Genomic DNA, 24,174 nt, shown 5'->3' with positions numbered 1-24,174 from the left:
AAGCAATCGGATTATCGTAGCTTCAAGTCCCCTACGGGGACTATTAAATACAGTAAAAACAATTTTTTTTTTAAAATCACCCCCCTTTTTTCAATTAAAAATAAAATAAATAAAAAAAATACACATATTTGATATTGGTGCCTTCATAAAAGTCTGATATATCAAAATATACAGTAAATTAATTTGATCGGCAAATGGCGTAATGAAAAATAAAAACACCAGAATTACTTTTTTTTGGCTGCTGCAACATGGCAATTAAATGCAGTAAGAGGCAATGAAAACATTGTATCTTTTGCAAAATGGAATCAATAAAAATATCATCTCAGGCTGCAAAAAATAAGCCCTCACACAGCTCCATATCGCATAAAAATGAAAACATTCCAGGCTCGAAAAATGGCGACATAAGCAAAAAAAAAAATAATTTCTTACATATTTCAATTTTTTTTCACCACTTAATAAAACAAACATACATGTTTGGTATCTGCGTACTCGTACTGACCTGGAGAATCATATTACCTAGACAGTTTTAGCATATAGTGAACATGGTAAATAAAAAATAACTTCAAAATAATTGTGGAATTGCACTTTTTTCTTGCTTTCCAGTGTTTTTTCTTTTTTTAATTACTGTGTTAGTAATGGGGGTGTCTGATAGACACCTCTCCATTACTAACCCCAGACCTTGATGCCTGCTGTGATTTTTTTGATAACATCACAGCTGATATCAACCCTATCAATACCATTACCCTGATTGCCACTGCACCATGGCATTCTGGAAGAGCTGAGCAAAGCGTCTGAATTGGCGCATCTAATGTCATGCTCCACTTCTGGGGCAGCTGCAGGCTGGTATTTTTAGGCTGGGGATATGTGACATGGCTGTAATTGACCCATCCATTGTTTGGGCTGCCGAACCTGAACAGTAACACGGACATCAGGGAGAAGTCCATGTTCTGGGTCAGTGCACGGACCCTAGCTGTCGGGTTCACTCATCTCTAGTCATAGCCATATTAGTGACTACACCTTCAATATACTTCTTCTGCTTCATTCTCTTTAGATACCCCTCATATTTGGCTCCGGAAGTAATCGCCTTGGGAATGATAAAACCAAAAGATCCTACTCAGAATGAGAGACCCCTGCCCTCAGGACCCAAGTCAGATGTGTGGTCGTTGGGGGTCATTTTATTTGAACTGTGTATGGTATGTCAAGTCTAACTTGTATGTCTCTGATTCTCTGAGGTATATGGGTTTCATTTAATGGCAGTTTGTTAGTAATTTGGTTAAAAAGTGGTTTTCCTGCTAATGAGATTTATCAGTTATCCACAGAATAGAGGATCCATTTTTCACCTCTGTGACCTCTGTAAGTTGCAGCTGAACAGAGTGACATGATAACACGCGTGCCGCCCCTCAATTGACTGACTATATGGGACTGCAGAGATGGCTGAGTACAGCACAGAACAGAATGTATATGTGTATATTACACTATGTACAGATACTGTAGGTCCAGATATATTTGGAGAGTGACACAAGTTTTGGCATTTAGCTGTTTACCAAAACATATTTATGATTCATGTTATATAATTAATATGGGCTTAAAGTGCAGACTCTCAGCTTTAATTTGAGGGTATTAACTTCCTAATTCAAGAAAGGGGGTTAGGAATAACAGCTCTTTAATATGTTGCCACTATTTTTTAAAGGGACCAAAATTATTTAGACAATTATCTCAAAAGCTTTTTAATAGGCTGCATTGGCTATTCCCTTGTCAATATACCATCATTTAAGCAGGTAAAAGTCTGGTGGTGATTCCAGGTGTGACATTTACTTTTGGAATCTGTTACTGTGAACACACAACATGCAGTCAATGAAGCTCTCAATGGAAGAGAAACAGACCATCATTAGTCTAAAAATAAATCAATCTGAGAGATAGCAGAAATGTTAGGAGTGGTGAAATCATCATTTTTTTGTACATTTTGCAAAAAAAAAAAAATCATAGAGTGCAATAGTGAGCTTGGGAACGTAAAAAGGCCTGGATGTCCACGGGAGACAACAGTGATGGATGATCGCAGAATCCTTTCCATGGTGAAGAAAAACCCCTTCACAACATGCAGTGAAGAACACTTGCAAGGAAGTAGCTGTTTCATTATCTAAGTCTACCATAATAAGAAGACTGCATGACAGCAAATACAGAGAGTTAGCTACAAGGTGCAAACCATTAATCAGCCTTAAAAATAGGCCATATTAGACTTTGTCAAAAAGAAAAACTGTTCTGGAAAAGCATTGCTTGGACAGATAAAATAAAGATCAACCTGTGCCACAATTATGGGAAGAAAAAAGTATGGAGTAGGCATGAAACAGCTTATGATCTAAAGCACACAACACCCTCTGTAAAACATGGTGGAGGCAGTGTGATGTCATGGGCATGTAAGGCTTTCAATGGCATTGGGTCACTAGTGTTTATTGACGATGTGATGTGCATGATGACAGTCGGCCGGATGAATTCAAAAGTATACATACTTTCTGCTCAGATTCAACCAAATGCAGTAACATTGATTGGAAGGCGCGTGACCGTACTGATGGACTATGACCCCAAACATACTGTGAAAGCAACCCAGGAGTTTTTTAAGGCAAAGAAGTGGGATATTCTTCAATCACCAGAGGCATGAAGACCCACAAACAAGCAACAGCTGAAATCAGTTGCAATAAAGACCTGGCAAAGTATTACAAAGGAGGAAACCCAGTGTTTCATGACATCCCTGACTTCCAGACTTCAGGCAGTCATTACCCTCAAAGGATTCTCTACAAAGTTTTAAAATGAATATTTTATTTATGGTGAAGCTAATTTGTCCAGTTAGTTTTGAACCCCTGGTACAAGGAGTCTGTTGAAAAATGTTCACAATTTCTAAACGTTTCACAGGATATTTTGGTTAAACCCCTTTAATTAAACCTGAATGACTACACTTCAATAGCATCTCAGTTGTTTCAGTTTCAATCAAAAATAACAGGATTTTGGTTGCTTACCGTAAAATCTGTTTCTCATAGTTTTCATTGGGGGACACTGAGACCGTGGGTGTGTGCTGCTGCCACTAGGAGGTTGACACTATGCCATTAAAAAAATGTTAACTCCGCTACCGCAGTATACACCCCTCCGACCGGCTGTAGGACAATCAGTTAGTAAAAAAGCAGTAGGAGGAGACATTATCATGTAAGTCATCATATATTCATTCCAAGTAACAAAATCATGGGAGGGCGCTGTGTCCCCCAATGAAGACTATGAGAAACAGATTTTACGGTAAGCAACCAAAATCCTTTTTTCTCTTTTGTCTCATTGGGGGACACAGAAACCGTGGGACGTCTAAAAGCAGTCCCTGGGGTGGGAGAAGACAGAAATTTCCTTCAGGTCGGAGAACTCGCCACTGTCGCCTGCAAGATTCTTGCTCGCTGAAGCATGGACCTTATAGAACCTTGCACGGACGACCATGTGGCTGCCTTGCACAACTGCATGGCTGATGCCCTATTGTGTACCAACCAGGAGGCCCCCACCGCCCGGGTTGAATGGGCCTTGACCCCAGCCGGGGACACTCTATTCTTCACCCGGTAGGCTTCCAGAATTGCCATTCTGATCCAGCGGGCATTTGTTGCCTTAGAGGCCGGCAGGCCTCTTCTCACCCCTTTGGGAATAACAAAGAGTGAGTCTGCCTTCCTGAAGGGAGCGGTCCTGGCCAGACAGACCCTTATCACCCTGACCAGGTCTAGCTTATTCAAAGAACGCTCCAGAGGATGGGTTGGAGCGGGACAAAATGATGGAAGGATTATATCCTCATTCAGGTGGAAGGCCGATACCACCTTGGGAAGAAAGTTAAGAGGAGGCCGCAAAACAACCTTGTCTTGGTGCATAATTAAGAAAGGAGGGCGACAGGACAATGCCGCTAATTCTGAAACCTGCCTAATAGAGGTGATGGCTTCCTGGAGCGGCTCAAAGGGTGAATCTGTCAAGGCTTCCAAGACCAAGTTAAGATCCCATGGAGCCACTGGGGATCTGTAAGGAGGAGCTGTATGCGCCACCTCTTGCAGAAAGGTCTTAACCTGTAAGCGGGAGGCCAAATTTCTTTGAAAAAGAATAGAGAGAGCAGACAACCTGGCCTTTCAAAGAACTTAGGGCCAGACTGGCATCTAACCATGCCTGGAGAAAAGCTAGGACAGATGGTAGGGAACAGGGCATAGGTGTGATGTGATTAGACTCACACCAGCCAAAATTGGCCTTCCAGACTCGATAATAGACCCTGGAAGAGGATGGCTTCCTAGCCTGGATCATTGTATTAATGACTCGGTCCGAAAATCCCGCTGCTCTCATTATTGAGGTTTCAACGGCCTTGCCGTCAAATTGAGCAACCGAGAATTTGGGTGGTAAAACGGCCCCTGAGCCAGGAGATCTGGTCTGTTGGGGAGTCTCCAGGGGGTGCCTGCGAGAAGATTGATAATTTCTGCGAACCAGGCCCTCCTGGGCCAGTACGGGGCGATCAATATGACCAGCACCCCTTCCGCCTTGATCATCTTTAGCAGTCTGGGCAGGAGAAGAAGAGGAGGTAACAGGTAAGGGAGTCTGAACTGTGTCCAGGGAATGACCAGCGCATCGACCCCTATTGCTAGAGGATGGCGGTATCTTGAGACAAACTGTTGGACCCTTCTGTTCTGTTGCAACGCCAGAAGGTCCACGTCTGGAGTCCCCCATAGCCGGTATATCTGACGGAACACGTCCTGATGTAAGGACCATTCTCCTGCCACGAGCCCCTCCCGACTGAGGAAGTCGGCGGCCGTGTTGTCTGCCGGGAATGTAAACTGCCGGAATTGCGGTTTCCGCCCAGCTGAGGATTCTGGATACCTCGGCCAGTACCCGGGGACTCCTGGTTCCCCCTTGGTGATTGATGTATGCCACCGCTGTGGCATTGTCCGTTTGAATCCGGACTGTCTGGTTGTTGAGGTATCTTTCCCAATGTAGGAGTGCTAGAAAGACCACCTTCAGTTCTAGAATATTGATTGATAGTGAGGATTCTCGCCTTGACCATCGTTTCTGGACCGTCAGGTGACGGAATACTGCACCCCAGCCCAGGAGACTGGCATCTGTAGTTACCACCTGCCAGTCGACACGGGGAAAAGGCCTTCCCAGATGAACGAGGGGGGAGGTCAGCCACCACTTGAGAGATTCCCTGGTCTGAATGGAAGGGAGGAAGGGGCGATCCAGTGAAGAGATGGACCTGTACCACTGAAGGAGGATGTTCCTCTGCAGTATCCTGGAACGAAACAGGGCAAAGGGTATTGCCTCTGAGGCTGCCACCATCCTCCCCAGGACTCTCATGGCAGCGCGAAAGGATAGAAGTCGGGATTTTAACAGAGAGCGAATTCCCTGCTGGAGGGTAATCCACTTTCTTTCTGGGAGAAAGACCCTCGAGCGGCGGGTGTCGATTATCATCCCTAAGAATTCTAGGTGATGTATTGGCGTTAGGTGAGATTTCTCCCTGTTTATGATCCAACAAAACCGGGACAGCGTGTTTAAAACCATCGCTAGGTTTTCCTGGGCCTCAGCGAAGGAAGGCGCTTTGACGAGAATATCGTCGCGATATGGTACGAAATTATGCCTTTGACCCTTAATATAGTTCCCATCGCTGCCATAATCTTAGTAAAAATTCTGGGGGCTGTTGCCAGCCCAAATGGCAGGGCTACAAACTGGAAATGCTGCTCTTGGACAGCAAACCGCAGAAACCTTTGATGTCCCTGAAAAATGGGGACGTGCAGGTAGGCGTCCCGAATATCTATGGAACATAGAAATTCCTGATCCTCCATAGATGTGATTACCGACCGAATTGACTCCATCCTGAAATGGCGTAAGCGGACCCATTTGTTTAGCCTTTTGAGGTCTAGTATGGGACGAACTGAGCCATCCTTTTTTGGTATCACAAACAGGTTTGAGTAAAAGCCGGTGAAACGTTCCTGCTCGGGAACGGGGACGATTACTCCTGCGTTGAGGATAGAGTCAATTGCCGCAAAAAGCCCTAGAGTAATAGCAGCGTCTTTTGGAGGTTGCGATAGAAAAAAACGGTCTCGCGGAAGCGCGTTGAAGTCTATCTTGCATCCTGTGGATACCACCTCCTTTACCCAGATATCCTCTACTGAACTCTGCTAGATATCTCTGAATTGGAGAAGGCGGCCTCCTAGTCTGGAAGAGGTACTGGGAAGGGAGTTGGCTTCCCTGCCGGCGTCAGGCTCTGTGGCTCTGCTCGGCCCTGACCTGGTAGCTCTGCTGTTGGAACTGCGGGAATGCCATGAAGGGGTGGCCTGAAAGGATACCCTCCTCCTGTCTCTTTTTTTTTTTTTTGATCAAATAGATTTTTATTAATCAGAATTCAAAATACAGAATATACTGTAAATCTTCCACAAACAATAGATTTACAAATTGAACATCCCTGTCCCCCCCCCCATGTAGACAGCTTATATAACTATATTCTCCATAAGATTTCTCTCACACCGTAATCTACCATTAGTCATCCTTTTTACCCATATTGTCAATCAAACTATACAAAACGTTCCTATGTCCGGGTATTAATGGGTTATCCACAACACCAGCATTGTAAAAATATAGCACATTCCCATCAGTTAACTGTACCGTATTGTAACCAGGGATTCCACAACCTCTCATACGTTTTAGAATTGCCTCTTTTAGCATATATCCTTTCCTCCAGCCGGATGATATAAGACACCTGTTTCACAAACTCTCTCCCAGAAGGTGGTTCTTTCCTGATTCAGTTCCTCGCAATCAGCTTCCTTGCTACATATAGTAGCCTGGCTATAGCAAGCTTTGCACTATTAACTATTTCAATTTCCTCCACATATCCCAGTATGCAGACCAGTGGGTTTTTGGGTATAACACTTCCGTAAGCCCCTTCTATTCTGTTAATGACATTAAACCAGAACGCAGATAGCCTGGGACAAGTCCACATCATATGAAGGATTCCGGCATCAGACCCCCCACATCTTGGACAGTCAGAGTTGTCCCTCAGCCCCATTTTAAACATCAGAAGGGGGGTACGGTACACACGATGGATCACGTAAAGATGGGACAACCTAGCTGGTTCACTCATAGTGAGTTTGGGGACATATTCTAGGACGCTGTCCCATACCTCGTCAGTCATCACCCCAATCTCTCCCTCCCATTTGGATCTTGCTTTAAGTGGGAACCCCATTAAATGTGTATGCAATATATCTTTGTAGGTGTTAGAAATTACCCCTTTTGTAAGTCCATCACCACCACATATATAGTCCAACACTATGTCAGATTGTATCTGCAGGTTTCTGGAAAGTTTTTGAGCCGTAATGGCATGCCGTACCTGACAGTAGTGATACCATTCAGAATCCGGCAACTGAAACTCACTCTGTAATTGCACAAACGGTCCCAGCTCCCTGTTATCCATAATTTGAGACATTAATGTCAGCCCCCTACATTTCCAGCCTCCCAGTCTCCCAAGTTTCCGAATCTCTGGGAGGTTACTATTATCCCATATAACTGTGAATCTAGTCAACCCGGTCACCCCTCTCACCCTCTTTAGTCTGTTCCACAGGTCTTGTAAGAGTTGCAGAGTGGGACACCCATCTCCCATTACACCCATCTTCCCATCCTCTAGGCTAAGTATCAACGGGATTCTGTTTAGTACGTATTCCAGCACTCCTCTGACGCCTGCCTTCTCTTGATTAGACCACCCTCTGAGATGTTGACTTTGGGCAGCTAAAAAATACAGTTCCGGATTTGGTAGTGCCAGTCCCCCCTCATCCTTTGGTCTTTGCAAGGTTTCAAGCCTTATTCTAGGTTGTTTCTTACCCCATACCAAGGCCCTAAACAGTGAATTCACCACTCCGAACCTTTTCTGCGGTATCCAGATTGGGGAGTTGTGTAATATATATAAAAGCTTGGGCATTAAAACCATTTTAAGTAGATTAATCCTTCCCACCACCGACAAGTGTAATTTGTTCCAATTATCCACCTTAGTTCTTAGAATTGCCATTAGGGGTACTAGATTAGTATTAAGGTACTCCGTCACCGGTAGGGAAACCTGTATCCCCAAATATTTAAACATTTCCACACATTGTAGTTTGTTGGCCCCTATGTCTTCCTGAGTCCATACCACCTCCTTGTCCACTTTAAATAGGCTTGATTTAGACCAATTTATGGTCAGTCCTGAGATCTCACCAAACCCCTCAATGGTCTGCACAGCATGATCCAATGAAGCCGAGGGGTCCCCCTAGGAATAACAAAATGTCATCCGCATACAGGGCCACCTTTTCCTCCAAATCGCCATATTGAAACCCCTTTATTGCCTTGTTGCATCTAATAGCAGCCGCCAATGGCTCGCAATAGCGAACAGGTGTGGCGACAGTGGACAGCCTTGCCTCGTTCCTCTATGCAGCTGTATTCCCGCGGACATTACCCCATTAATCTTAACTCTAGCTGTGGGTTGAGTATACAATAGCTGAATCCACGCTGTAAATTGAGGACCAAAGCCCATACTATGCAGCACTCTCCACAGGTATGACCATTCTACAGAGTCAAAGGCTTTATGGGCATCAAGTGAGGCTATCACCCTCCCACCTGGGTTATCGACTGGCAACTGCAGATTGAGATATAGTCTCCATATATTGGCTGCTGTTGATCTGTTGGGCATAAACCCCGATTGATCCATATGGATCAATGTATCAACAACACCAGTTAGTCGGTTCGCCAGCACTTTAGCCAGTATTTTCACATCAGCTGTCAGCAAGGATATTGGCCTGTATGAATCTGGAATTCCTGGATTCTTACCGTCTCCTCATGTCTCTAGGTGCTTGCGGCCTCTGTGCGCCCCGAGCATAAGCGCCTGTTGCTGGAGTACGGCGAAGGGGCTGAGCCCTACGTTTGAAAACATATCGACGAGGCTTGGCCTGAGGGAGAAGGGAGCTTGTACCCCCCGTTGCATCCTTAATGATTTGATCTAACATTGACCCAAAGAGTCGGGCACCCTGAAACAGCAGATTGGTCAGTGATTTCTTTGAGGATAAATTAGCCTGCCAAGCCTTTAGCCAGACCGGCCGCCGGACGGCTGCCATGTTACTTGATGCTTGAGCTGCGCAAGACGCGGCATCCAGGGCTGCTGATACCATATACCTACTGGCCTGAGAGATTTGATCCGCGAACTCCGCCAGTTCCGCTGGTGGGGTCCCGGCCAATATGCCCTATCTAAGCTGTTTGGCCCATTCCGTAACAGACTTAGCTACCCAGCCTGAGGCGAAGGCCGGACACAATGTAGTGGCTGCAGCCTCAAAAGCGGATTTTACCAGGGATTCTATCCTCCTATCATTGGGAACCTTTAGGGCTGCCCCACTGGCGAGTGGGAGGACTGTATTGGTAGAGAGTCTGGACACTGGTGGATCCACCAAAGGGGAGGCGGTCCAGTTGGCGGTGAGATCTGGAGAGAAAGGATATAGAATCCCAAAACGACTTCCCCTCTGAAACCGCCTGGTTGGGTTTTCCCTTTTCCTGGCCAGTACTTCCTCAAAATCCTTGTGGGGGACTTATGACGCTTAAATGAAAAAGTCTGATCTTTAGGTTTTGATGTGGCATCCCCAATGTTAAAGGTCTCATTGACTGCAGCAATGAGGCCCTGAACCATATCCTTGACGCCCTTGGACTGTTCTGGCCCGTACTCAGAACCCTCATCTGAGTGTGTCTCTGATAATGCCTCGCCTGATTCCAGGGATGAAGACCGGGAGGAGGCAGACGGCCAGAGGAATTCTGGTGGAGAGATGGAGTGAGAAGGGGACCTGGGTTGATGGTCCTGTCTAAACCTTTTACGGCCTCTAAAAGGCCCAAAAGGAGGCTCCTTTGATGCTCCTGTGTCCACTGGAGTCTGAAGTGGCAATCTGTCAAGCACCGTTACCAAGGTCTGTGATACCCTGGTAAGGTCGGCCACGGACTTAGATAAGGAAGAAGTCCTTCCTGGACACTCATTATCTCCCGTGGTGATGGATGGCCCCTGGGCGGCAAGCAGGGTGGCTTCCTCCTGCTCCAGGGATAATGCGGGAGCTCTGACAGGTAAGGCGGGGGGGCTGCACCTGCTCTCTAGCATAGGTGACACTGTGGGTCTGCTGCAATCTGAGTGGCGAGGACTGACCTGGACGAAGCCTGACATTGCATTTGGTACATACAAAATATTTGACCAAGGTCGCTGAAGGGGATGAGGAGGAGCGGGAGTGCTCTCCCTTGGGCATACTGAAAGGCTTTGCCTGGTGCCTACCGTCGGGGATAGAAAGCGGAGTGGGGGAGCAACCTGTAGTGCAGTACTCACATACCCACAACCTGTGTTCCCGAGCAGCTGCCGCCCGAAGGCTGATGAGGGAGAGAGACAGAGAGCGCAAGGTGAACAGCCCCCTGCCTAGAATCTTTTATGAAATCCCCGCCCGGAAGTGGTGGACGGAGCCCTGCACTGGCCTGCTGGAGCACCAAAATCCGGAATCTGGCGTCCGCCGTTCTGGGCTCCTGCTGGAGCCCAGGGCCATAACGCAGCCACGGGAGGAGGCTGGAACCGTGCTGCACCGCGTGCTTCAAAGTAAGTGTTGGCTCTTAAACTAAGTATAGAGCCCTGGGCTGTAAGGCCGAGCTAATTACAGTGGTCACATTCAGCCAGAGCGGCTGGTGAGCAGATCATACAACGCTGCAGCCTCTTACCTCCATTTCACCCTGTATCAGGGGTCGGTTATCTGCATGAAAAGATTTCTGTCCCAAACCTTTTCTGCAGGGCATCTCTCTCGATCATCAGGCTCTGGCGGGCGAGTGATGGGAGACGAAGGTCAGGACCAGGAGCGGCCACCTGAACACGAGTCTTGTGTTAGGGGTTAGGGTCCTGCCAGTGGAATTTATGAGGATGCGGGGAGGCAGTACACGCCGTACTCATAATCCCGGTGTGGGAATACAGATGTAGCATATTTACTCTGTATCCCTCCATGGTTACCTGAAAAGGAACGACGCACATTGAGGTAGGCATGGATCTGCGAGAGACCCCTGTCCACCTCCTGCTGACACTAAGCAAAACCGATTATCCTACAGCCAGTCGGAGGGGTGTATACTGCAGAGGCGGCGTTAACTTTTTTCGTGGCATAGGGTCAACCTCCTAGTGGCAGCAGCACACACCCACGGTTTCTGTGTCCCCCAATGAGACGAAAGAGAAAGTTGCATGTACAGCCCAAATGATGAAGATTCTGTCACTGTTCAAATATTTCTTGACCTAGTTGTGTATGTATATTTTGCGGATTTCGGCTCTCTGGTGTCCACTTGGATATGCACAGGCAAACTAGAAAGGAAAACAGCCTTTCTTGAACACAAATGAATAACAAAACAGTCATTTCTTTGGGTAAGGCAAAAAAAAATCAAACAGTCACACCAATTTGCTGTCAGATTGACTTCTCAGACTCTAAGGGTCCCGTTTCACATAGCGACGCACCAGCGATCCCGACAACGATACGACCTGGTAAGGATCGCTGGTGCGTCGCTACAAGGTCGCTAGTAAGCTGCCAAACAGGCAGCTCTCTTCAACGACGCAGCAACGATACGGCGATCTGTAGAACGACCTCGGCGGTCGTTGGTTCCTTGTTACACAGCAGCTTTTCTGATGACTCACGCCTGCGTCCCTGAGTTCTGCGGCGCCAACGAGGTCGCTCGTGAGCGTCAAACACAGTGATGCATGCTGGCCAGCGGTGAAAAAATGGCCCAGGACATTCGAGTATGATCAGCGATATCCAGGGGGGGGGGGGGGCGGTCGCTGCTGTGTGTCACACATAGCGAGATCGCTGGCGAGGTCGCTGTGTGTCACACATAGCGAGATCGCTGGCGTGGTCGCTGTTGCGTCACAAAATCGGTGACATTTCAGCGATCTCGCTAACTATCTCGTTATGTGAGACGGGGCCTTAATAGACTATCAAGCATGAACGGTCTTTCTCAGCCTCAGCACAACAGCATTTACAGTGCGTAATGTTATTAAGAAGTTTGCCAAGCATGGTACCATCAAGAACCTCCCTGGATGTGGGGGAAAGAGGAAAAATGACGAGATGTCTTCAAAGGTTGGTGCGAATGGTAGGAAAAACACCACGTCAAACATCCAAAGACCTGAAGGCCAATCTGGGGTCATGGTTTCAACAAGTACCATACACCTCACACTAAACCAAGCAGAGCTTTATGGGCAAAGGCCAAGGAAGAAACCATTGCTGAAGAAAAGCCATAAAAAGGAATGACTGATATTTGCCAAAGGATACCTTGACAAACCATCATCCTTCTGAGAAAATATTCTGTGGACAGATGAAATAAAAATAGAGCTTTCAGTCAATGCAAAGCAACAGTTTGTTTACGAATGGCGCAATGTAGCTTATAAGGAAAGGAATGCCCTAACAACAGTTAAGCATGGTAGAGGATCCATAATTTTGTGGGGTTGCTTTGCTGCATCTAGTACTGGACGCCTTGACCATATCACCGGAATCATGAAATCATAGAATTATCAAGAGATGTCCTACCCAGTGTAAGAAAACTTGGTTTGAGTCGAAGATCGTGGTTCCTCCAGCAACACAATGATCCAAAGCACGCATCTAAAAGTACAAAGGAATGGACTGCTTTAAAATGGCCAGCAATGTGTCAGGACCTCAATCCCATTGAAAATCTTTGGGGTGACCTTTGCCATTGGGAAAAAAGAAGCCTGCAAACATCCAAGAGCTTAAACTGCAAAGGAAGAGTGGTAGAAAATACTAGCTGAGAAGTACAAGAAGCTTTTAGATGGCTACAAGAAATGTTTGTCATCAATGCCAAAGGAAGGGTGTGCAAGCAAGTATTAATTAGGGGTGCCTTTATTCCTGCACATGCTGTTTATTCTGTTTCTTTTCTGAAATTGCAAAATGTACCGTATATACTCGAATATAAGTCGAGATTTTCAGCCCAAAAAAATTGGGCTGAAAGTCCCCCTCTCGTCTTATATTCGAGTCATATACACCGGGGGGTCGGAGGGGGAGGGGGAGCAGGGGTGTCAGGTCATACTTACCCGTCCTGACGCTGTGTCTTGAGCCCCCAGCTTCTCCGCGCTCTCTCTTCCTGCCTTCAGCGGTCACGTGGTGCCGCTCATTAAAACTCATGAATATGCGCATATTCATGAGTTTTTATTGAGCGGCACCACGTGACCGCTGAAGGCAGGAAGAGAGCGCGCGGAGAAGCTGGGGGCTCAAGACACAGCGTCAGGACGGGTAAGTATAGCGATACTCACCTGTCCTGCGTCCATGGCTGCTTGCTGCTGTCTGTGTCTGTCATCGGTCAGTGACTTCAGACAGCAGAGGGCGCGGTGACGTGGTTAGTGTGCGCCGCGCCCCCTGCAGTCTGAACGTCACTGACTGATGACGTGGCAGATAGCAGTGAGCAGCCATGGACGCAGGACAGGTGAGAATCTGACACCCAGCGACGGAGAGGTGAGTATGTCATTTTTTATTTTTACATGCAGCAGCAGCAGCATGGGGGCAGCATATGGGGGAACAATCTATGGAGCTTCTTATGGGGGCAGCATATGAGGGAATAATCTATGGAGCTTCTTATGGCGGCAGCATATGGGGGAATAATCTATGGAGCTTCTTATGGGGTCAGCATATGGGGGAATCATCTATGGAGCTTCTTATGGGGGCAGCATATGGGGGAATAATCTATGGAGCTTCTTATGGGGGCAGCATATGGGGGGCATAATCTAAGGAGCTTCTTATGGGGGCAGCATATGGGGGAATAATCTATGGAGCTTCTTATGGGGCAGCATATGGGGGGCATAATCTAAGGAGCTTCTTATGGGGGCAGCATATGGGGGAATAATCTATGGAGGTTCTTATGGGGGCAGCTTATGGGGGGCATAATCTAAGGAGCTTCTTATGGGGACAGCATATGGGGGAATAATCTATGGAGCTTCTTCTGGGGACACCATATGGGGGAATAATCTATGGAGCATTTCCCACCCTAGACTTATACTCGAGTCAATAAGTTCTCCCAGTTTTTTGTGGCAAAATTAGGGGGGTCGACTTATACTCGGATCGACTTATACTCGAGTATATACGGTAAGTTGAAAAACAATATTTTATTGTTGTATTACTTTGAACCACTAATTTAAAAAATCCTGAGGATATAACTTTGGTACATTTACACGTATTTCTGAAAATATTGTACAGTCTATGAAAATAATGAAGGGGTGCCAATAATGGTGAGCAGCTCTGTACCTGCCATCCAGGACCTTACCTCCTGCTTTTTTACGATCTCTCTCATATATATTTTTATATATATTTTTAGGGAAGGACGTTATTTCAAAGTCTGGACATATCGGAGAAACTAAAAGGAATGCTTGAACTGGGTATGTAGCAATTCTGAAAGCTCACATACAGTAGTATATTGAACGTGTTTATTCTTTGATACACATAGATTAAACGTTCTGCGTTGCCTAATAGTATAATATATCTCTATAAAGATAGAGTAAATGTTATACTGCTACTCAGTCCTCTGTTTTCTTCCCCTTCCACAATCCTCTGCATATACATGTACACAGAGATTACCATCAGGCATGACTGAGGAGGACAGGTGGAGGTGGCGGACCTGCTGAGATCATAAATTGTAGACTCATAAGCTACGATAATCTATTTATATAATTGCCTTGTAATGTTTTCATTTCCTGTTCTGCCCAGATGTCACCGTATCCCAGAATTCCAAGTGGAGGAAGTTCACCGACCGCCATATTGGGACACCCAAGTGATGGGTGTCTCAATATGGAAACTGCTGCCGGTACCAACCTATTGCGCAGTACCACCAGCGGGACACCGTCGCACCACAAACACACACTCTATACGCTGTACGCACCACACACACTCTATACACACCACACACACTCACATTCATACTCACACATTCACTCACTCACACTCACTCACAGTCACACACTCAGTCACACACACTCACAATCGCACTCAGTCACACTCAGACACACTAACATTCACATTATCACAGTCACACTCACATACACAGTCACACTCACACACACAGTCACACTCAGACTCACACACTCGCACTCACAATCACACTCACACACTTAAACTCACACATACACTCTCACACTCATATAACTCTCACACTCACTCTCACACACTCACGCAACCTCTTGCGCGGTACCACCAGCGGAACACCGTCGCACTGCGCCTGCGTGAATTCCACCCAGGCACAGTGAATCATTCGGCTGATCCCGCCGGCAGATGTACGACGTGTCTACAGGCAGAGGAAGCCGGTCACATTAAAAGGGTTTTCCCACGAACGAAAGATCATTTTAAAAATTGTCTGTGTCTGACCGTGTACGGAGCATACCACATCTCCTGGGCAGGGGAGGAAACAAAAGACAATACTGACATTACAGCAAGGGATCACAGAGGATTCATTTTGTGAGGTAAAATATTTCACTGACTGTTTTTAAACAATATTTTACCTCGCAAAATGTATCCTCTGCGATCTCCTGCTGTAAGGCTAGTTTCACACTAGCGTTTCCTGGAGCTGCGGAGGGATGCGCATAGCCGCCGTGAAGCTCCACCCAGGCCGTGCGCAGGCATGCGTCCTTTTGGGTACGCAGGCTGGCGCATGCGTCCTTTTGGCGGTGCGCCGATCGCACCAAAATGCAACACGGTGCGTTTGGCGCAGGTCGGCGCACCGTCAAAAGGACGCATGTGCCGGCAAACGCATAGCTGCGCACGGCCTGCATATCCAATGCTAAAGATAGGGTACGCAGGTCGCATGCAGTGTCATGCGCCCAGAGGCGGAGCTGACCGGAGAAGGTGCGGCCGTGGGTTGAGCTTCACGACGGCCGTGTGCATCCCTCCGCAGCTCCAGGAAACGCTCGTGTGAAAGTAGCCTATTGTCAGTATTGTCTTTTGCTTCCTTCCTTGACCAGGAGCTGTGGTATGTTCTGTACACGGTCAGACACAGGGGTGAGAGAGACAGAGCTCAGGTGGAAGACAGCTCAAATGGGACAGCACAGGAAGGAGAGAGACAGCAGACAAGGGGGATAGCACATGTGGTAGACAGGTCAAAGAAGAGTGCACAGACGGGAGAAGTCAGCACATGGGGAAAGAGAGAGTGGATAGTTGGGTGAGCACATGGGAGGAGAGATTCTCAACGCTGCAAAGCCTGCCCCCATCGTGACATTACCGCCCTCCCGATAGCATCGGGCCTCCATCTAGTCATATAATATATACGAATAGACGAATACGAATAGGTGAGGCCCTTCAGGGCCACATATCTGCAACCATTATTAATAATGGTTAATAGCTCCTATGACGTCGGCACGGCACACTCCTTGTGAATACTAATGCAATTATGTTTGCGGTTTCTGATTGGTTTGTTCTCTCTGTATTCGATTACATGCATTGTTGTATCCTATGACTAAGGGCGCTTTTATCGCGACAGGAACGCGTCAGGTTCTCTTATCATTTTTAACTTATCTTTTCTAACCATGGCTTGACATGCCCAATAAAAGTTTTTGATTTTACTTACGGGTTCGGTGTGCCGGATGAAAACCCTTTTGTCTATTTGTATTTGTGGCTGTGCTCACCAGCGGGATCGGCACCCACCTGCAGCTCATCTCATTTGGGCATATCCATCACTACGTTGCAAGGTCCCTGACACCCTCTCTCCTGTACATTACATACAGCACATCCACAGATCGGGAGAGTTTGCAGTACTCCTTGTATTAAAAATAGCCATACACCGTGGAAAGCAGCCTGCTATTAGATTTCTGTACCTAGTTATCTATACGTACGCATGTTCAGCTCCCCCCAGCGTATGTATTTTTTTAGTGGGGTGATGGTGTTAAGTCGCTGTCAGACTCTTCAGGTGGCTGCTTACCTTAGAAACAAAAGGAATCCATCTATGCCCCCACATCATCCATGAAAGGAGAGTCAAGAGGCCTTCATACACATCAGATGGTTGGTGGGTCTCACTAATATTGACACGTTCAGTCATCATCATCCTATGTGTATGGGGGCCTTAACAGCAGGGGTTTATGTGTTATCAGGTTTTTGCTACCCCATGTGATAGAAGCATGATGAGCTCTAACCATTGGTGAGGATGGGGTTATATAGAGCACATGAGTATAGACGACTACATGGCAGCAGGTTTCCTAGTCCTATAGTGATAATCTCCTGCTGATAAAAGAGTGATTTAATCAAAACTACAGCAAGCAGCCCATTAAGTGACACATCACTGGAATTGGGGTCTCTGTCTCTACATCTTAACAATAACCTTATGACAAATTCCCTTTAATCTATTAGAGAGTTTGGCTACATCCTATACTTAGGCTTTTTATATGCTAAATACTGGGTGCATAGTTAACTACAGCACTGAAGAGTGATCTTAAAATTCTGAAAATTGATAACAATGTCACCCCCCCGAACTCCTCGCCCCTAGCGAGATTGCTGCTGAGTCACAAGTTTTGTGACATAACAGCGAGATCGCTGTGTGTGACAGCGATCAGCGACCGGCCCCCCTGCCTGTATCGCTGATCGCTGTTGGAAAGCCCTGGACATTTTTTTGGTCGCTGGTCTCCCGCTGGCCAGCACGCATCGTTGCGTGTGACAGGTGGTAGACCAGCGATCAGCTGGTAACTAAGGTAAGCACAGGGTTTCTAAGCACGGCGCGGTGCTTAGAAACCCTCTGTGTACCTTAGTTACCAGCGCGCTGATGCAGGGAGCTGGTAACTAAGGTACACATCGGGTTTCTAAGTGACGCACGTCCCTTAGAAACCCAGTGTGTACCTTAGTTACCAGCTCCCTGCATCAGCGTGCTGGTAACTAAAGTACACAGCGACGCCGCGCGCTCGGCGTCGCTGGTCCTGATCGCTGGTGATGCTGTCTGTTTGACAGCTCACCATCGATCATGTAGCGACTCACCAGCGATCCTGACACGTTGATATCGTTGTCGGGATCGCTGGTGAGACGCTATGTGTGACGGGGCCCTTAGAAAATAAGTTCTGCATTCTTTTGTTACCTGCTAAATGTATTATCTTGGTATGTTACCATCTGCTGGCCAGTATTTGTTTACCACTTGCTCTTGTTCATTCCAATTAAGTTGGTTCAAACAGGGCGTGGTTTCACATGGTAGTAGGTGAGTCACTTGCTGTAGGCAGCCATTTTGTAGCCTGAGTTACTCTCCGACAAGGACCACATATGCTGCGCTTGTGAAGTTATCATTCTGACCAGCAGCAACCAACGTCAGCGGCTTCAGAGGAAGTTACAGTATTGTACCGACAATTACTTCTGTATCCGCATTTAAATAAACCAAGTCTTGAATTGTACCCACATTGTGGTTCTACATTCGAGACTATGGACGCTGAGTTTGTGTTGGTTCTGTCTGATCCTCATCTTGGATATGGAGGTGGGGAATAAATGTCACAGCATCTTATCAGTCAGCTACACCTCCATTTGCCTTATGTGGAGACAGAACATAGGGTGCACACAGCAAGAAATGCTTCGGATATAGAAGGGAAAACTACTAATAATGCATATCAGTCCTATAATGGCCAGAAATAGTGTTATTACTCATGTATGCATAAGAGTCTAAAAACTAGCCTGAAACTGCAGGTAGACTTGAGAAGATGATGGCAATTACAAGACACACCTTTCAACAAAATGTATTTTCTCTTGAACAGCAATAATCAAAATTTCTGCTTGGGATTCCCTATAGTTATCCCTAAACAACTGCCTCCTTTTTGTATAGTTCTCATCTAGCCAGCACTGTGCTTCACTGTAGTCATCACCGAGCCACCGCCATGCTTCTTTTTAGGCAGAGTGTTGAGACTGTCAGAAACAAAACAATGTAAACATGATGAAAGAAACCAAGGTGGTCTGATCCTGTCATAATGGGTGCCTTTCTGACTGCCTTTGTCCACAGTACATTCTCTGCTGTATTTTTATTAATATTTTGTTGGTTAATATTAGGTTAATATACCATGACCATCTGGCTGCTTCCAGTGTGAGAGTATAAAGCTACAGATGCTATCATGTCTGCAGGAAGCCTTGATCTTCATTTAATCATATGTTTGTTTTGCTACTTGCAGATTTTCATTCCGGCTGTATTTAGCTTTCCAGCCCTCGCCATGTAATTCCCAGCGTGCTATTTTTATGTGGTTTCAAGTGCTTGTGTGTACGGCTCAGGCCTCATTTTCTTGTTATTTTGTTCCCTCAGGCTGTGTTGATGACATTGTGACCGTGCTCGCTGAAGAACATGGATGTGTGGAAGTGATAAAGGTGTGTGAAGCGCTTTGCTATTCCCAGGAAATTGCTGCTAAAGCTGGTGACATGCATTTTAAGCGGTGCTTGCTAGTGATATTCCCTGTAGGTGGCGCTGTAGAGCAGGTGACGGTCCATGTAATCAATTCTAGCAGGGAGCATTTCGAATCGTGTGTAACAAGGAAAGGATTGGATTCATCCCTCCTCTGTAGCTGTGTGTAGATGCTTGTTACAACGCTGGTGCCACTGCGGAGCCTTGTAATGATGCTGCAGATTAATTCCGAATAATACTTGTGCCGCTGTGTAAGTGCAAAATTAGATATAGCATATAAATTATATTATATGTTGTTCCGTAAGGATACCAACCAGGACATGACCTTGATTCCCAAGAGATAGGGAATCTGTACCTTCTGGACCTGGTTATGTAAAGTAGCCATATATATACATCTAGACAGTTGAATTGACACCAGGTTAATTCTAGAATATCCTTAACCAGCTATAGTTTTTCTATATTTTTCTATTGGATTATTAAACCTTTTATTATTAATATCATTGTTATTACCGGTACTTCTATTGTTGTTACTATTATTACCACCACTATTATTACTCTTGTTATTATTTCAAGAACCTTCCAGGAAATCTCCTAACGTTGTTGAGAAAGTGCCTTACTTATCATCCTTCCAAAAGGTGAGTGCATTGCAGACTATAGAGATAATTAAACTTTTTAATAGTAATTCCCCCTCTCCCCCAAACTCCAATAAGAATGGAGGGGCTCCCAACTTTTCCTCCGACAGATGATGCCAGTGAGACAAGGATCAGACGGTTGGAATTTCAATGGGCGATCCTTTCATTTTTAGGAGATACACGCTACTGGCAGATTTTCTTTTTACTCTCTCATTAACACTTGTCCGAGCCGCTGTATACAGGAAAGTTAGGAGACATATAGTACAGACCAAAAGTTTGGACACACCTTCTCATTCCAATAGTTTTCTTTTATTTCATGACTATGAAAATTGTAGATTCATTCTGAAGGCATCAAAACTATGAATTAGCACATGTGGAATTATATAATTAACAAAAAAGTGTGAAACAACTGAAAATATGTCTTATATTCTAGGTTCTTCAAAGAAGTCACCTTTTGCTTTGATTACTGCTTTGCACACTCTTGGCATTCTCTTGATGAGCTTCAAGAGGTAATCACCGGAAATGGTCTTCCAACAGTCTTGAAGGAGTTCACAGAGATGCTTAGCACTTGTTGGCCCTTTTGCCTTCACTCTGCAGTCCAGCTCACCCCAAACCATCTCGATTGGGTTCAGGTCTGGTGACTGTGGAGGCCAGGTCATCTGGCGTAGCATCCCATCACTCTCCTTCTTGGTCAAATAGCCCTTACACAGCCTGGGGGTGTGTTTGGGGTCATTGTCCTGTTGAAAAATAAATGATGGTCCAACTAAACGCAAACCCGATGGAATAGCATGCCGCTGCAAGATGCTGTGGTAGCCATGCTGGTTCAAGTATGCCTTCAATTTTGAATAAATCCCCAACAGTGTCACCAGCAAAGCACCCCCACACCATCACACCTCCTCCTCCATGCTTTACGGTGGGAACCAGGCATGTAGAGATCATCCGTTCACCTTTTCTGCGTCGCACAAAGACACGGTGGTTGGAACCAAAGATCTCAAATTTGGACTCATCAGACCAAAGCACAGATTTCCACTGGTCTAATGTCAATTCCTTGTGTTCTTTAGCCCAAACAAGTCTCTTCTGCTTGTTGCCTGTCCTTAGCAGTGGTTTCCTAGCAGCTATTATACCATGAAGGCCTGCTGCACAAAGTCTCCTCTTAACAGTTGTTGTAGAGATGTGTCTGCTGCTAGAACTCTGTGTGGCATTGACCTGGTCTCTAATCTGAGCTGCTGTTAACCTGTGATTTCTGAGGCTGGTGACTCGGATGAACTTATCCTCTGCAGCAGAGGTGACTCTTGGTCCTTTCCTGGGGCGGTCCTCATGTGAGCCAGTTTCTTTGTAGCGCTTGATGGTTTTTGCCACTGCACTTCGGGATACTTTCAAAGTTTTCCCAATTTTTCGGACTGACTGACCTTCATTTCTTAAAGTAATGATGGCCACTCGTTTTTCTTTACTTAGAATTTGTATTATGGCAAGAAAAAAGCAGCTAACAGTCTATTCAGTAGGACTATCAGCTGTCTATCCACCAGACTTCTGCACAACACAACTGATGGTCCCAACCCCATTTATAAGGCAAGAAATCCCACTTATTAAACCTGACAGGGCACACCTGTGAAGTGAAAACCATTTCTGGTGACTACCTCTTGAAGCTCATCAAGAGAATGCCAAGAGTGTGCAAAGCAGCAAACAAAGAAAAAGGTGGCTACTTTGAAGAACCTAGAATATAAGACATACAGTATTTTCAGATGTTTCACACTTTTTTGTTAATTATATAATTCCACATGTGTTAATTCATAGTTTTGATGACTTCAGAGTGAATCTACAATTTTCATAGTAATGAAAATAAAGAAAACTCTTTGAATGAGGTGTGTCCGAACTTGTGGTCTGTACTATGTGTGTGTGTGTGTGTGTGTGTGTGTATGTATATATGTATGTATGTATGTATGTATGTATATATATATATATATATATATATATATATATATACACACACCGTATTTTCCGCTTTGTAAGACGCACTTTTTTTCCCCCAAATTTGAGGGGAAAATGGGGGTGCGTCTTACAAAGAGGATATACCTTTCTGTGCTGCCGCTGAGAGTGTCCAGTACTTGCCGCGGCGCTGGTCCCCCGGTGCTGCTGCCGCGCTGTCCCCCAGTTCTTACCGCTACCGCCGCGCTCTGTCCCCCGGTGGTTGCCGCCACCGCCACGCTCTGTCCCGTTCAGCGTGGGGGGGGTCTCTGACGCTCCATGCCTGCTTTCCTGTGGATTTCTTCTTGGAAAATGGCCGCCGCGCATGCGCAGATGGAGATCTCAGCACTGAAATCTCGGGAGATGAGATTTGGTACAGATACGATATGGATAGACAGATATGGATAAATGGATAGATAGAGCAGATTTCTAATCTGCTTTTGCTATTGAAAACATTATCTATGAGCTCAAAAACCTTTCAAGTGATGCAGTTTTTTAAAAAGCAGATCTGCTTTTGCAACTGAAAAACGTATCCTCAAAAAACAGGAAAAATGCTGTGTGTGAATGTAGCCTTAGATCAGGAACAGCCATTTATAGGACATTTCATAACTTTCCCAGATTCCTATGAAAAAATATTCAGCACATTCTGCATTGAATTACTGTACCCAATTTATTATATATTTTAGGAGTCGGTCCATTTTATACCGACTCCAACTCCACCAAAATGAGCACTGACGCCACGACTCCGACTCCACAGCCCTGCTCATGTCGCTTTAAATATCATGTACTATCAGCTAAAATCGACCCGTCAAAAAAACGGATCCTGTGTCATCCGTTTGTAGCAAAACGGATTCGTTTTTTCAGCAGATTTTGACTAACGTCAGAAAACTGAAATGTGAAACAGGCCTAAGATGCACATTGCCTGGTTCATTGCTTTCCTTAGAAAATGAGATGTCTTGTTTTTGTTTTCAATGTTATGTATGGACAGCACATGACAAACATGGATGTCTAAATAAGGTCTCAGATGGGAAAACCTCATTAATCCCAGTGGCCCCTATACCCAGATAAAAATTGGCGATACCCTACAATTTTGTTGGCACTAGACTACCCTCTGATGTGTACATGGGCCTTCTGATTAGACAGTTGGCACAATCCTTTTTGTTTTAAGGAGAGATCAGCTGCTGCCAGATACACGGTATCTGGTAGGGGGGCGGTTTCTGCTCTTTAATTGTCAAATAGCAAACCATTAATGTTTACATATATAGGAGTTTTGGAAGGAATAGTTATTACATCTCCATGGCCAGCTCAGGTTAGGAGAGAATGTAATGCTTTTAGGTCTGCATTAAAGATGTAGTCAACAACAAATAGTTGATCGCTGACTATGTTTACAGATTGCTATGAGCAAAGGTTGGACGACTGATCATCAACTCTTGCTAAAGGGTCTTAAATGGTTACTCACATCTTCATAAATGGCTATTGTTGGATTATACTGGAAAAAAAACAAGCAATTTTGCAGTTTATTGCTTATTAAAATTTTTGAGATATTAACTCTTTTCTTTTGTTTACAGCTTGTTGCTTAGGAGACCGACCACCTCTGCTAGACAGCAGAACATGTCCAGTGCTTATAAGCACTGTTTTGGAGCTGGCTTTTGATGACTGGAGCGCACTGTTACTTCCTAATCCCAGCCCGCTTCTGTGCAGTGCTTACAAGCTAGACAGCAGCGGTGGTCGGCCTCCTGAACAATGAGCAATAAATGAAGAAAAGCATTACTGCATATTTTAATACACTGTGAATTGCAAAAGTGCTCTTTTTATAAAATCACTCTGACAATATTCAGCCATGAAAATGAGAAGAACCCTTTAAGTAGCAATGAAGAAATGTTTCTGATACAGTCAGGAGGATAAATACTGGTAGTAATAATAATGCAATACAACATATTCAGAACTAATGTATGGCAGGCCATTAGGTAGCACATGATGAGCATCTACATTGAACCTTTAACAAGTAAGTGAAAGAAAATACAAACAAAGTGAATAGAATAATAAATAATAAAATAGGCTAATAAACAGTCGAGGCATGGACACCCCCACGTCTCCACTGGAGATGCCGAGTCCAGGTATCCAACTTATTGAGGCCATACGTAATTAGTTTCTGGGTAACTAATGTTAACTTCATTGATTCTTCCAT

General features: G+C 45.4%; 1 protein-coding gene across 4 annotated transcripts in view; it reads left to right on the top strand.

Annotated features, from left to right (window-relative positions):
* Window positions 1-24,174, top strand: part of TBCK (TBC1 domain containing kinase) — a 536,201-nt gene that overhangs the window by 161,079 nt on the left and 350,948 nt on the right. For all 4 annotated transcript variants that reach the window (XM_073571832.1, XM_073571833.1, XM_073571835.1 and 1 more), the window contains 4 exons: window positions 1,052-1,193; window positions 14,368-14,428; window positions 19,294-19,355; window positions 19,963-20,024. In XM_073571832.1, coding sequence (XP_073427933.1) covers window positions 1,052-1,193; window positions 14,368-14,428; window positions 19,294-19,355; window positions 19,963-20,024 — 327 coding nt within the window. The remainder of the gene's footprint in view (window positions 1-1,051; window positions 1,194-14,367; window positions 14,429-19,293; window positions 19,356-19,962; window positions 20,025-24,174) is intronic.

This window comes from Dendrobates tinctorius, unplaced genomic scaffold (genome assembly GCF_039654945.1).
Source record: "Dendrobates tinctorius isolate UK_male_01 unplaced genomic scaffold, ASM3965494v1 ptg000030l, whole genome shotgun sequence".
NCBI lineage: Eukaryota > Metazoa > Chordata > Amphibia > Anura > Dendrobatidae > Dendrobates > Dendrobates tinctorius.
The sequence above is the reverse complement of the archived record's forward strand: the minus strand, read 5'-3'. Positions and strand labels throughout refer to the sequence as shown.